Source organism: Equus caballus, chromosome 1 (genome assembly GCF_041296265.1).
Source record: "Equus caballus isolate H_3958 breed thoroughbred chromosome 1, TB-T2T, whole genome shotgun sequence".
Taxonomy (NCBI): domain Eukaryota; kingdom Metazoa; phylum Chordata; class Mammalia; order Perissodactyla; family Equidae; genus Equus; species Equus caballus.
The window spans coordinates 3,238,416-3,252,440 of NC_091684.1; the positions used below are offsets into that span (position 1 = coordinate 3,238,416).

Sequence of the window (14,025 nt, forward strand, 5' to 3'; positions counted from 1 at the left end):
CTGAGGCCCACAGAGGTTCAGATAAGTCATTGCACCGGCCATCACCAAGGCCCCCTGTGCATACAGCCCCAGGGTGGGCTCTGGTGGTGCCAAGGAGAGAGTCTTCCAGAAGCTCGAGTCTGCCCAGGTGTCTCAGACGAGGGAGGGAGGGACAGGCGTCCGGCCAGGTGGGGCCCCAGCACTAGCCCTGCAGAGGAACCTGATGTTAGGGTTCAGGTGCTATCATTCTCCAGGGACCTTTGGGAAGTTTCTTAAACCTCTCTGAGTCCCATTCTCTTCAGCTGCAAACAGGGATGATAGAAGTTCTCTTCGTGTGGCTGTTAGGGGTCTACTCAGAAGGAAACCTGCAGATGAAGCTCTTGCATGTTTGGCCATCAGAGAAGGAGGCAGACATGGCAGTGAGGATAAACCTGCAGCGAAGGGCCGTGAGCTAGCGCACATGGAGTGCCTGGTGCTGGCCTGCCTGCTCTCCTCCAGCAGAATTCATGGGAAGCACATGGTTAATTACTGCTTTGCTTAAAATGTTGATTTTTATAAGTAATCCTTATGGGATAGCATCTCTGGCTTATCTCCTAGCTGGCTTAGCAGTGTTTTTTGGCTGGAACTCTTATCTCGCTGTTTATTTACTCAACTAAGGGATTCTCTGCAGCCCTCGGGGAGAACGAGTTCTGATAATTATTTATCAGTCGACAGTTGATCGAGTGCCTGCTTGTCTTCCAACACTGGGCTCGGGAGGTGTCTCTCGGGGAGCAGCTGGCGTCCCAGGGCTCTCGCTGGCTCTGTGCACCTCCTGGCTGGCGTCCACAGGCAGCATGTACCTGCGGGCCTTTATCTGTTTGCATCAGGGTCTCCTGTCGGATCGTCTTTCCTGTCCCCCACCGTGCGCAGTCTGGCATACAGATGCTTGATAAATACCTGGCCGAGGGGGCAGGAAGGAAACAGGAAAACCCAAATAATCAACAGCCTTCCTTCCCCTGCTGGGTGCCCCAAATTTTATTATTGCACAACCATCAGTAAAAGTTCTTGAGCACCAGCCTCCCAAAGCGCATTCTACTTATTTACAATGTGCACGCATGTCTTCTTGTGCTCAGGCGTGCTCTCAGTGTGCTGCAGGTTTGGGGCGAGGTTCTGCTCCCACAGCAGGTGCCTGTTCTAACAGGAACACACGAAACACCTCGAGAGGGCCTGGAGCCTGCTGGAAGCCATACGGTAATGACTCCGGGACCTCTTCTTTCTTTCTCATCAACCAACTACGACAATACTTTTGGTGATGTTGGTTATTAACTTTCTATCTTCCCTGATAATATTCAGTCGATTTTGTGAAATAACTGGAGAGTGTTGCATTTTTATAGGTAACCACACAAATGCAAAGTGGGTTAAAAACTATTTTCCAAGTTTTTCTTTTTGCTGAGCAAGATTTGCCCTGAGCTAACATCTGTGCCAGTCTTCCTCTATTTTGTCTGTGGCTAGCAGTGGTGTGTAGGTCCGTGCCTGGGAACCGAACCTGGGCCACCAAAGTGGAGGGCGCTGAAACTAACCACTAGGCCACGTGGGAGGTCCCCAAGGTTTTTTTGTTTGTTTTAAAGAGGCAGATGAAGTCTACTTATTTTCCTTTTAGTTGACACATATTTTGACAACAAAATCACGTGGTGATAAAGGCATTCCCACGCTTCCACCCACGAAGCATGGCAGCCTTGGCATCTGTTTCTTTGAAAACACCATGAGCTACTTTCTCATCCGTTGCTAAAGGGTCCTCTTCATTTGAACAGTAGATCAAGTTCATTAAACAAATTCACTAGGTAGCGTATCACCAGGTCGGCCGGTTCAGTACTCTTTACTTAGAGAGGAAAGACGTTAAGCATAGCAATTCTCTTCAGCACACCAGCGGCTCTGTCTCTGAACGGGGCAGAGAAGTGGTTAAATTCCCGTGAAAACACCTGCGGTGAAATAGTATCAACGTGGAGATGCTGAGGGAGAAAAGCCAAATTTAATAAGAAACTTTTGCATGGGGCTTTACGGTGTATTGACGTTCACAAAATTACCTCATTAAACTGACACCTGCACACCCTGAAATGCTCACACTGTTTTGACCCTGAATATGTATCTTAGGGCAATAAATGCAGAAAGTAACTTCTTTTGCACACAGTTGTGTGTGTCACGTTTATTTATAATAGGCTACAGCTATTATGATGGGGGCTGGTTGTATGAATACAGCAAATTTGTGTGGCTGGTCCATTGCCTGGAATACCAGGCTCTGATTGGTAATTGGACTGGGGAAGGCCATTTAATGATAAGGGCAGTGATCATTTGAAACGCCTCCTGAGAAAGCTGTGCCCACACAGGGTAATAGTGCTGCGTTATCAACACAGCTAGACCGGGCACCAGAAAACTGCCAGGTCACTGCTTAACAAAAGGGCAACGGTGTCCAGCTGGGGAGACCAAAGGGACATTTTTACCACTTATTTAGTCTATTTTATAAGTATTCTGTAATGTGTTTTTATTATTAAGTAGGATGATACTTTTTGAATAGTTTTTTTTTTTTTTACGTTAAATCTGTATGTGACAACAAGATACCACTATACACCTGTTCGAATGGCCAAAATCTAGTACACTGACACCAAATGCTAGAGAGGATGAGGAGCAAAAGGAACGCTCATTTATTGCTGGTGGGAACGCAAAATGGTGCAGCCACTTTGAGAGACAGTCTAGCAGTTTCTTACAAAGCTAAATGTAGTCTCACCATATGATCCAGCAGTCGCACTCCTTGGGATTTACCCAAATGAGCTGAGAACTCGTGTCCAGACAAAACACACACACAAATGTTTATAGCAGCTTTTTTCATAACTGTAAACGCTTGGAAGCAACCGTTCACCAAGTAGATGAATAGATAAGCTGTAGTACATCCAGACAATCGAGTATTATTCAGTGATAAAAAGACATGGGCTATCTTGCTGTGAAAAGACACAGAGAAACTTTAAGTACATATTGCTAAGTGGAAGAAGCCAGTCTGAAAAGGCTACATCACGTATGGTTGCAATTATATGACATTCTGGAAAAGGCAAAACTATGGAGACAGTGGAAAGATCAGTGGTTTCAGGGGTACGGTGGAGATGAGCACAGAGGGTGGTTAGGGCTGTGACACTGTGACAGTGAGTGGCGGATACAGGACTTATGCGTTTGGCAAAGCCCACAGAATGTACAACACAGTGAACTGTAATGTAAACTATGGCCTTTCGTTAACAATAAGGTGTCAGTGTTGGTTCATCAATCGTTAACAAACATGGCCCTGGGTGCAGGACGGTAATAACGGGGCAGTCGGGTGAGGAATGGCATTGTGAGAGTATGGGAACTCTCAGTATTTTCTCCAAACCTAAAACTGCTCTATAAAAATTAGATTAAATTTTTAAGATCGTATTTGGCCATCATAGGGAATGTGGAAAATATGAAGACAGAACGAAGAGAGATTCCATAGGATCTGGCACTGAGTGCGTCCAGAACTAGCCTACCCCCTGCCTCTCTGTTTCCAATAAAGTGGCCAGGATGAGGACATGGAAATGGAAGTCAGAGCATCCTCCTCCGCTCCACGCACCTCGTGGCCTGGCTCACTCAGAGTGAAAACCCGAGTCATCATCATACCTCGGCCACCCTCCCCACCCCGCCCGCATTTCCCTCTCTGCCCCTCTCCCGTCCCCCTGGCCTCCCCGTCTCCTTGCAGCTTCTGGAGCACACTAAGTAGGCATCAACCTCGGGGCCTTTGTGCTTCCTCTACTCCTCCCTGGCCTGAGTGGCTCCTGTCCTTGCCTCCTGCAGGCCGTCACCCACGTACCCCTCCCCAGTGAAGACCTTCCTGACAACCCCATTTAGAGGTGAAACCCGCCTCCCAGATGTCAGTCCCCTCCCCTGCATCGCTTTTCTCCCTTGTGCCTATCAACCTATAACACAAAGCAAATAGACACGAAAAGTGCATCCGTGTGTCTTCCCCACCTGGGGCTACAGTCCCCCAAGGCGGGCCTTGTCTCTGATTCACTGCTCTGTCCCTAGGAGCTAGAACATGCTTGGCGTCTGGTCAGCCACATAAAGATTTGCTGACTGAGTGACTATAGAGTGTTGAAATTAGAGTGGTTCTGTAACGTGCTTATTTACCGAACATACTGTGAGCTGCCCCCATGGCGCTGCATGCTCTTTGATGTGATTCCACTGGCTGTTTAACCCTCACTGAGTGGATGCACCATCGTTTATATGACCGTTCACCTTTTGTTAATATTTCTAGTTTCCCACTATAAACCTTTATCTTAAGGCACTGGACTCATGGACGAATTACAGAAAGGGAAACGCCAGATCAGAAGTTGTGAACTATGTTGAGGTCTTTAGAACATACTTCCAAATTGCTTTCCAGCACTGGCCAAACGAGGCCTCCACCATCAATATAAGGAGGTATCTACAAAATATTTCTTAGAAACCACAGTTATTTGAGGGGCTGAGGATTCCATAAAAAAAAAAAAACGCTTTACAGAAGAGGCATATACAGAAACAAACTTTCAAATTCTTCCTAAGGCCAGAAAGGACAAGCTGGCTTTCAGGTTTGGAGCCCAACTCCTCACAAGGAGCTACCCAAGCCAAGACGGATGTTGAGTTTCTCCACTGCAACGGCCCGTCAGATGGCCAGCCTGACTGCTCAGGGGCAAGCTGAGCCTCATGGGCTCTGGAAACCCCTCTCTGCCCTGGCCCCTAGCTGCCCCTTCCTCTGCACCCACCTCCCACATTCCTTATGTGCCACTCCCTGGGCCCTCAGCAGCCTCTGCTCCCAGTAGTTGCCCACTTTCACCATCAGCTCTCATCTGTACGTATGTAACTCATGTGACTGTAGCAAAGTTGCTTCTCTTTAAGGTGCACACGTAAGCTGTGAGCTTCGACTGTAAGCTTTGTGACTCACTAAACATCACACAGAGGTGTGTGTGTGCTCTGTGTACAACTGACATGTTGATAGATTACAAACGCATCCCATTTATTTCTGGGATAGTGGCACACAGCATGTGCTTCCAGCAAAGGGGGTTAGCACCACTTTTGTTTTCTGGGTACTGGTATGTAGCATAAGGAAATGGCATTTGTCTCCTGAGGACACTGGGCGTCCCCATGCTGACCTCCCTGTTCCTCTTCTGCAGGTGGCGGCCACAACAGCCTTAAGCCCGTCAGCAGCAGCCCCACCATTGCCATCGCAGCCGCTGCCACAGCCATGGTCTCCATGGACCCTGACGGACTTGGGGTCCCATCACCATCCAGTGTGCAGCCCTGCCACTTCCTGACGTTGGCACCCATCAAAATACCCCTGAGGACCACTCCTTTCTCTGGTAAGCACAGAGCACTGTCTCTCAAAGCCTTGAGCGAACAAGGCAGGAACGAGCCTGCCTTCAGGTCCTCAGTCTCTGGGTTCATGTGCTGTGTGGATCCAGGCCTGGCTCCGGGGAGGGACGTTTGGTTGGGGTTATACAGGTTTTGCTCATCTTCAAGCTACACAAACGGACCTCAGTTCCATTGAACAAAGTCTTGTTAGGTCAACTCGGGCATTTTCTGCCATAAAGCAAAGTTTAAAGTTTCTGTTTGAGGAAATGAGACTTCCCTTTACTAACTCTTTAGGGAGAATGAAGTAGTGACCAATAGGGCAAGGACGCTGAGAAGTCTGGACTTTTCTTACATGAGGCATGGAAGAAAGAAAGGCAGCATGTTAGAAATCAGTTAAGCATCTAAGTTAATAAAACACAAAACAGTACAGCTCTCACTAAGCCATCCCACCTGGGCTCAACAGCTGGGCCTTCTCTGAACATGTGGGATGGGGTCCTACCCACCATGGCAGGACCTCTGTGGAAGCCACTGAAGCCCTGGGATGAGTACGAGAGGCGTGGATGACCACAAAGGTATTTGAGTCCATAAGTGTGGTTGGCGTACTCTTCTGAAAAGTCCTCAAGGTGGAGGCAGGGCTGGTAGACATCCTGGCATCCTGAGCAGAGCCAGGATGTGTGATGTGGGTCTCAGAGGGGAGATCAAAGCCCCCAGGTTCTGGATTGGTTGTGACTATGTGTGTTCAGAGCTGTACATGTCTGTCTGTTACCTGTAACCAGCAAGCCATGTGTTTGGGCGCCATCTTTGTGAACCCACGTTTAGCTCCTTTCCTCAAATGAAGAAAGAGCAACATTAATTTGGAATGACATATAGTAAGTACTCAAATCTTGTGAGCTAGTACTCTTTAGTTTTAGTGTTTCATGTGATATTGTAACTGAACTCAATGGGTTAATCGCCTGGTGATTGTAGAGCCAAAAAGCACAACTGAGGCAGAAGTAGGTGAAGAAAAGGTTTATTGCTTGCACAAACAAATGGAGAGCAGTGGGGATAGCTCCCAATGCAGTCTCCCTGAGCTCAGAGCCAGCCGAGACTTTATACACAAGAGAGCAGAGGATAACAGGTTTATTTGTAACAACTGTGTACCAATTCTGTGTTCATTTAAGGCGCATGTGTAACAGGTAAAGATGCTAGTGCATACAGCACAGGATCTGAAAAAGGCTGCTTGGACCCTCCCCGAGGAGGAGGATTTAAGATACTGTGAGTTTAAGGTAACTTTCAGATGCTTGGTACTGGGACATTTTGCAGGTGTCTTGCTGCAAATGCACAAGTTTCTCTTGAAGACAGCAACACTGCAAAACGGGATGTCGACTTCTGCAAAACAGGACACATAGTTTCTTCTTGTCAGAAAAACATTTGATAGACCATGCTAATCATTGATCAGATCCTCAGTAACCCTTTCTTTGCCTGGTTCCCTGGTCACAATATGATAAGACTTGAATAGAAATTCTATACTAGAATTAATACTAGAATTCTAGTATTAATCTTATTAATTGTTAGACTATAAGCCATAGGAGTCATCACTAGATTGCGAGGTGTATACATACGTGTGTATAGAGAGAGATGAGCTCATGGTACAAAGGGAAGTAACCTAGTTTCATCTCTTTCCAGTTTGGGGAGGGTTTTTGATTGCTTGTTTCTGGTAAATCTAATGTGGTCTCCTCAACACCAGACCTTTGACTTCTGTATTTCTCTATTGCCTTAAGAAATTAGTTGATCAGTAGAGCACTGTCTTCTCAAGAACAAAATCTTATTCCTCTTTCAGCATGTTAGTGAACGTGCATGTAGGGTGTGATGGGGAAATAAATAAAACACATAGATAATCTCTTGTGTGGAACATAGTTTACAGCTGTGTCAAGATTTTGGTTAAAATCCATCAGTCCACTGGCATTTATTAAGGATGATTTACTGTTTTTGGAGAAAAATAATCTTAGAAAGAGCCAAAAACCATGTACCCCACGGGTGGCTTCACTTTTCATGTCTCTTGTATGATTTATAAAGTGATATAATAATTAGGCATCTTTCCATGTTTGCATTTTATAAGGCTCTATAATCAAATTTGCCATAATGTGCATTCAGTTAGAAAAAGACAAGCGTCAACATTATCTGTCTTATAGATAACTGCCAAAATGGGCTGTCAAAAAGATGAAGGGGCAGGACTCAAAGGTAGCTTCCAAAATTGCCTTTACAGTATTGGCATGGATTCTTTTGATTTCTAGTAGAGGCCCCAGTTGAAGTTGAAATACAGGCAGAGAGTTGGGTCTGGACCAATGACCCAGCCCAATGGGTGGCGTCTGAGCTCTTCTGTCAATCAAGGCGTCAATGGTGAATGTGGTTCTACCCAGGGGTGCCCCTGGTAAATGAGTTCTTTGGGAGATATGTTCACTTAGTAGGGTCATTGTCCTGGCTAACTCCTCTTGGCTTTAGCAGAAGGTATTTGAGTGGGACTGGCCATGCCTATGATGAAAACCTTTAAAGAATTTCCCTTGAGTGCTTTCTGAGAACCAAGGCTTGAAGGAGACTGAAGGTAGACCCTTTGGCTATCAGGCTTTTTTTTTTTTTTTTTTTTTTTTTTTTTAACAATGTCAATAGCCCCATAGGATCAATGAGACTGAAGAGGTGACTGTTCTGATGGGTGTTCTTAGGGGAGGTCCATGCATTCTGCTGGGAAACTCCTGACATACCTTAAAACAGGTGGACTTGGGGGATGGGGGGCGTTCAGCATAAAATGCAAGGCCCATCGAGGGCTAGGTGGGAGAAGTGTGGCAGAGGAGAGAGAATGGCATCGACAGCAAAACAGGTTTTTATAGACCAATAAAAATGTGCCTCTCTGTGAAGTTTGCTCCATACTCAAATTGATTTTGTAAAAGCATGTGAACTTTAATCTAACTACACACAAATAATCCTGTTTTTATTTAGAAGATAATTAATTCCCATTTTAGATAAATGAGCTAGACTATTTAATTTAAACCCTCTGCTTCATAATATAAGCCAGATAAACTTCGCAGCGCTACACGGCTTAGCTTTACGGTTCTCAACTGGGGCAGTTTTGCCCCCAGGGGATATTTGGCAACAGCTGGAGAGTTTTTGGGGGGATTGCTACTGGGATCTAGTGGGCAGAGACCAGGGATTCTGCCACACACTGTGCGATGCCCCGGACAGCCTGCCATGGTAGAGACTTCTCTGACCCAAAATGTGCATAGTGCCTCTGTTGAGAAACCCTGGTTTATAGTCTAGAATTCCACTTCACAAACTGTGACATCTTAGATTGGTGTATGAATAAGCTCGCCCGGGAGAGCTAGTGGTCCAGGAACTGAAGGATCCTGAAGGAAACAGGCTCAGTGCTAGAACAAGCAGCCATAAGAGTTATACTTCGTTATGCCTTTAACGTGATTCAGAGTTTCAAATAAGACATCAGATTGAAAGAACCCACAACCAGTTCCAGATTCAATCACAAACTGGGTTTTCTCTTTCACAGTGTTGTCGGCACATGAGGAAGGTACCCGCGTCAGACTGGCCGCGCCCATGATGAAACTTTTACAGAATTTCCCTTGAGTACTTTCTGAGAATCCAGGCCTGTGGAGACAAGGGTGGACTATTTGTTTACCAAAGTTAATCCTTGCTCTTGGGCTCCCAAAGGACCCGTGCTGACCTAGGGGATCTCTTTGGCCTCCTGCTCACGTTGCTCTGTTTGCTGGCCTGTCCCTGCCCCCTCCCCTAGCCTCTAAGTCATCTGCTGGTGGCGCTGAGTCTGCCTATCCTCATCCAGCCTGCATGAGATGCCCAGGGCACTCTCATTACATCTGTTGAACTGCTGGCTCTGCACACTGAATTCTTCAGCAGTTTCCTGGACTAGTGTCTATTCTTCATATTGTACATTGATAGGTTGAACAACAATCTGTTCTCCTGTTCCCATAATTTCTAATGCTATTTCTCACATATCTGCCCCGAATCAGAGACGAGGTAGAGGGAAGGGTAGGTGGTGCAGAGGGTTTACCTGGAGATACCTACCACTTCCCTTTCCTGATGATGGCAGCCGCTGGCCCCTTAAACGTGGGCTGTGAAATCTGGGAGCGAGCAGGCACAGGGCACAGAGCACAGGGGGACACCGTCCTATTCATCTTCTTGAAGCAGCTTTCCGCTAAAACCAGTTTGCCTCATTTCCAACTGTTCCTTTAAATCTTAGACCTTCAGGTTAAAGAAGGAAGACATTCTAGGTAAAAACATATCTCGCATGCCATTTCTTTCTTAGCTTTTAAGGAGAACATGACGTTTATCAGGCGAGACGGAAAGACACGCAGGACTTGTCCGAGAGAAGAGAATTGCCTTCGCAGCCCTCTCCAGGGCTGCGTCCTCCTCACCTGTTCACTCACAACTGCTCACCTCAGACTTTCTGCCGGCGTGTGAGGCAGGTGCCCACATTCCAGAGGAGAAACACCAGCACAGCTCCAGCGTCTGCCCCTATTTGATGAAATAAATGAAGAGATTCTTTTTCTAAGAATGATGGTAGCTATTTTTAAACCTTGCCCACGGTTTCGTAAGCATTCAGATGAAAAAGCTAAAATATGGGTGATAGTTATGGTCTCTGGCAGAGCGAATTGCTACTGCATACAGCTATTAGCAAGTGCCATCTGCCCCCAAAACCGTTTACCACCTGCTCTTCTGCTTCCACAACTATTTAATGGTTTAACTTTGACATTCTGTCCTGCCACAGAACAGCTGGGAAGTGACTATTCTTTTTTCTATCAGGAACTTACCAGCCAAGCTACACGACAAGTCAGGAACGTCCCCGAGCCAGAATCCTACCACGCAGGCTCTTGCGTGGCTGTCGGCTCACCTCATCAGCGAGCTCAGCGGATGCTCAGACAGGTTCTATCATAGCCATAATCCAGCCACTTGGGGATGAAGTCTTTTCTCTTTTTATCCAGGAATTGTTTCCTCCTCCACTATAATCAAAAATGTCATAATACATATTAACATTTTAGAGATTTTCAGAGACAAAAATACTGTAACAACATAATTACTTACACCCCAAAGTGCCTGAGACTCAGCTGGCTTCTGTGAGAAAGACATAGGTGTTTCTAATGGAGGGATTGAGCTGTTTTTAGTAGAAAAATTATTGGATTCAATGAAACAAAAAAAAGACTGTCTAGTTTGTTATCCACAAGTGAACTGAGATTAAGGATGCTAGCTACGGAGGGGCGGTGGCATCACTCCACGTAGGTATGTAAGGTGCGGAGCTCGCTAACTTCAGGTCCTACCATTGGGATGCAATGGCTGCTGGGAATCGCTCCCACTGAGACTCCTTCCTGTCAGCAAGTATGTATACTCTAGATTGCCCACCTAGAAAAGGTCCTTCTTTGACCTTTTCCTACCCCTGGCTGCTCCATTCCTCCTACCTTCCCTGAGAAACGCCTAGCACTTTAGCTACATTAGCCGTCTGCACTGTTAGCTCCAATTCACTCTTTCTTTGAAAAGAAAAACGGAAATCCATCCTGCACAGAAAAGCGTGTATGTGTTTATGCCGAGGATAAAGAACGCTGATACAATAGACCCCCAAACGCCTCCCTCTGAGCCTCAGAAAGTAGACGTTGCCTTATTCCTAATGCTCCTGGGAACCTCGACTCCTGATTACCCGGATCGTTACCTACCTCCTCAATATGGGCCAGTCCTTTCTCTGCCATTGTTTAAAAATATGTTTACGTACATGTATTATCTCCAAACAACGTATCATGCAGTTTAGGTTTTTTTTGACTTTCACATAAATGTAATCATAGTTCATGCGTTCTTCTGTGATCGCCTTTTTTGCTCAAAATGCTGTAATTTTTTGAGTCGCCCCGCTGGTGCTGTAACTGTCATGCAATCATGGCCACTTTGTGACAGCATTGTTCCTTCCTGTGAATCCACACGATGCATCGTCGGTTCTGCTGCTGGTGGACGTCTGGGCTGTTTCTTGAAATGCCAAGCACAATTGTCCCCTTCTTCCTTCTGGAAGCACTTTCCTCTCCTGCTGATGTCCCTTCAGGGGATGGGGGATCTTGGCACAGATCTCTGAAGCCAGGGAGTGCTGTGGCTTGTCCCTAGACGTCCCCTCTCCCCACGGTCCCACGTGCCCTCCTCCTGGCTAATAACTAATCCCAGCTTTGTCTTGAGGTCTCATTCTCCCTGGAGCTCTAGGTTGACAGACCCAACTTCTCCCTGGCACCCACTCTTCTGATGGAGATCTCAAACCACGTTTTTCTGTAAAGGAATTGTTGACTCCCCACCCATGGGGCGAAACCTTCTTCCCTTAACTCTGCTGAATGAGTCACAGCTGGTAACACAGCAGGGTGTTGGCTGGGACACTCTGGGTGTTCTCTACAAGAGAGAGAAGAGATGACACGCCTGCTCTGAAGACGTCCATCCTACACCCACCCCACCCATCCCAGTCCTAACAAACAAGGTCACAAAAAGGGGAAACTATCTACACGCCCAAGGTGTTCTCAGCAGTGTTAACTGACATGGAACCTGGCTCCCAACATCGCTCATAAGCTCAGTGTGAATTGGGACATCTAATGTGGGAGCTCAACAGAGAACGAGGCTGCACTGTGAAGGACTTCAAAGGACTTCAAAGGCATGGTCATGTCTCAGCTGCTGCATCCTAGTAAGATTGGAATTTCCTGGAATCCAAAACTTTCACCTTGAAAAGGCTCTTGGACCCCACACAACCAATTGCATTCCTTAAAGGTGGGAGGCAGAGGGAGGCCAGCTCTTAGTGGAGACTGCCCTACCTAAGTCCCACAGGAGTGGGAGCAGAGTGAAGCTGGCACTCAGCCCTGCCTTTCCGAGGGCCCTGCATTGCTATCTTACGCACCGCCACCAATCCCTCCTGCCAACCATAGTTCACTGTTGGGGGTTGAGCCATTGTGCTAAAATCCATGACCTGTTGATCGATGCTGGCCAGACTGCCTGTGTTGGGGAGACTTTGCCTAAATTCAGCTCTGTGGCCAGGGGGGCCCCCGAAAGGGGCTCAGTTCCTGCTGCACTGAGGGGCTGAATCAAGAATCTGTGCCCAGCGCAGGCACAGAACGTTTGGCAGGACCATGCTCATGCCATTGCACATGGTACAATTCCTGCGGGGGTTTTGGTGGTCTTCTAGTGGGGTCCATTTTTTAGAAGAGGCCCTGGAAGGACTGTGAGAAAAATAGGTTGGTCTGCGGACAGAGGAAGCAGGAAAAAGCCACGCGTTGGTTGCTGCTTTAATGGAAAACATCCTCTAAGGAGGCTTGGTTGCTGCATTAGATCATGTTGCTATAGCCACAAGCTAGAGCATTGTCTTAGCACGCTCACTGTAACAGGAGCAGCTGGCTCCTTCCTGGGCTGGGCCATTTCATTTAATCTGTGATAAAAGCACCAATGGAAACAGTATCCGTGGCCAGTGACCATAAGAGGCAGTGAGAGTGGCATCTGGTTGAGGATGCAGGAGGGGATGAGGTACCCTGACGTGCACTCGCTGGAGATGGCTGGTCCAGGGGCACATCAGGAAGAGTCTTCAGGCTCAGCTGCTTTGGTCTTAACTCTCAAACAGATCCCTTTGGTGCATAAACAAGATCAAGGCCACAAGGAAGCCTGTGCATATTTAGGAGTTTGCAGACCTGTGTTTCTTCAATGGCCTGAGTCAGGGAGGGAGCTGGCATTTTGCTTTTGGTGGTTAAACTTCCCAGAGACCATGTGGAAGCTGCTTGAACCGGCATCCCCACAAGAACACTGGTCTTCTAAGTAGCTCCAGCTATGGGAAACAGTAAAACTGGTCCTCAAATAGTTAAATAGAGGATTACCATACGGCCCAGCAATTCAGCTCCTGGGTATGTACCCCAAATGATTAAAAACAGGGTCTTGAAGAGATGTTGGTACCCCCAAGTTCGTAGGGCATCAATTGCAGTAGCTAGAATGTAGGAACAACCCAAGCATCCATCAGCTGAAGAACTGATAAGCAAAACGTGATCTATCCATACGCTGGGGTATTATTCAGCCTTAAAAACGAAGTGAATTCTGACAGTGCTACATCACGGATGAACGCGGATGAACCTTGAGGACATCAGGTGAAGTAGGATGGTGTTTGCCCGGGGCTTGGGGGAGGGGAAAGGGAGTTCATGTTTACTAACTACGGGGACATAGTTCCCACCTGGGAAAATGAAACAGTTCTGTAGATGGATAGTGGTGATGGCCGCACGACAATGCGAATGTACTTAATGCCACTGAGCTGTGCACTTAAAAATAGTTAAAATGATAAACTTTAGTTATGTCTATTTTACCACAATAAAAACAATGAGGAAGAAAAAAATAGCTCTGGTGCTCTGTGTGCTGGGTCCCAACGGGAAGAGGCAGGTGTGGGGTGACCCCCTCTCTGAATTCCAGCTGTGTGATGGAGGCAAGTTCTCATACGGGTGTGAATGGAATTGATTTTAAGGATTTGGAAAGTGCCAGAAGAGCAGCATTAAGTAAGACGTAGGGAAAGCTCTTGTGCCTCATTGTAAGTTACATTTCCTACAGTGGGGCATCTGCACCTCCCCGGACTCCATCCTAGTAACAGCCTTTCCAGCAGCCAGATTTCTGGCAACGTGAGCCGTCTGGAACATAGTAGAAACTGAG

The 14,025-nt window shown here is 46.9% G+C and overlaps 1 protein-coding gene and 1 long non-coding RNA gene across 2 annotated transcripts in view; one reads left to right on the forward strand and one right to left on the reverse strand.

The window, feature by feature from the left end:
• The window catches only part of TCERG1L (transcription elongation regulator 1 like), a 223,242-nt gene that overhangs the window by 40,010 nt on the left and 169,207 nt on the right, over nucleotides 1-14,025 (forward strand). The window contains exon 4 of the mRNA NM_001433644.1: nucleotides 5,163-5,348. Coding sequence (NP_001420573.1) covers nucleotides 5,163-5,348 — 186 coding nt within the window. The remainder of the gene's footprint in view (nucleotides 1-5,162; nucleotides 5,349-14,025) is intronic.
• Nucleotides 8,741-10,340, reverse strand: LOC138920516 (uncharacterized). Its single transcript, XR_011431841.1, has 4 exons — nucleotides 10,152-10,340; nucleotides 9,778-9,855; nucleotides 9,406-9,582; nucleotides 8,741-8,970 (listed from the first exon to the last, which is right to left on the reverse strand). It is a non-coding gene; the product is annotated as an uncharacterized lncRNA (long non-coding RNA).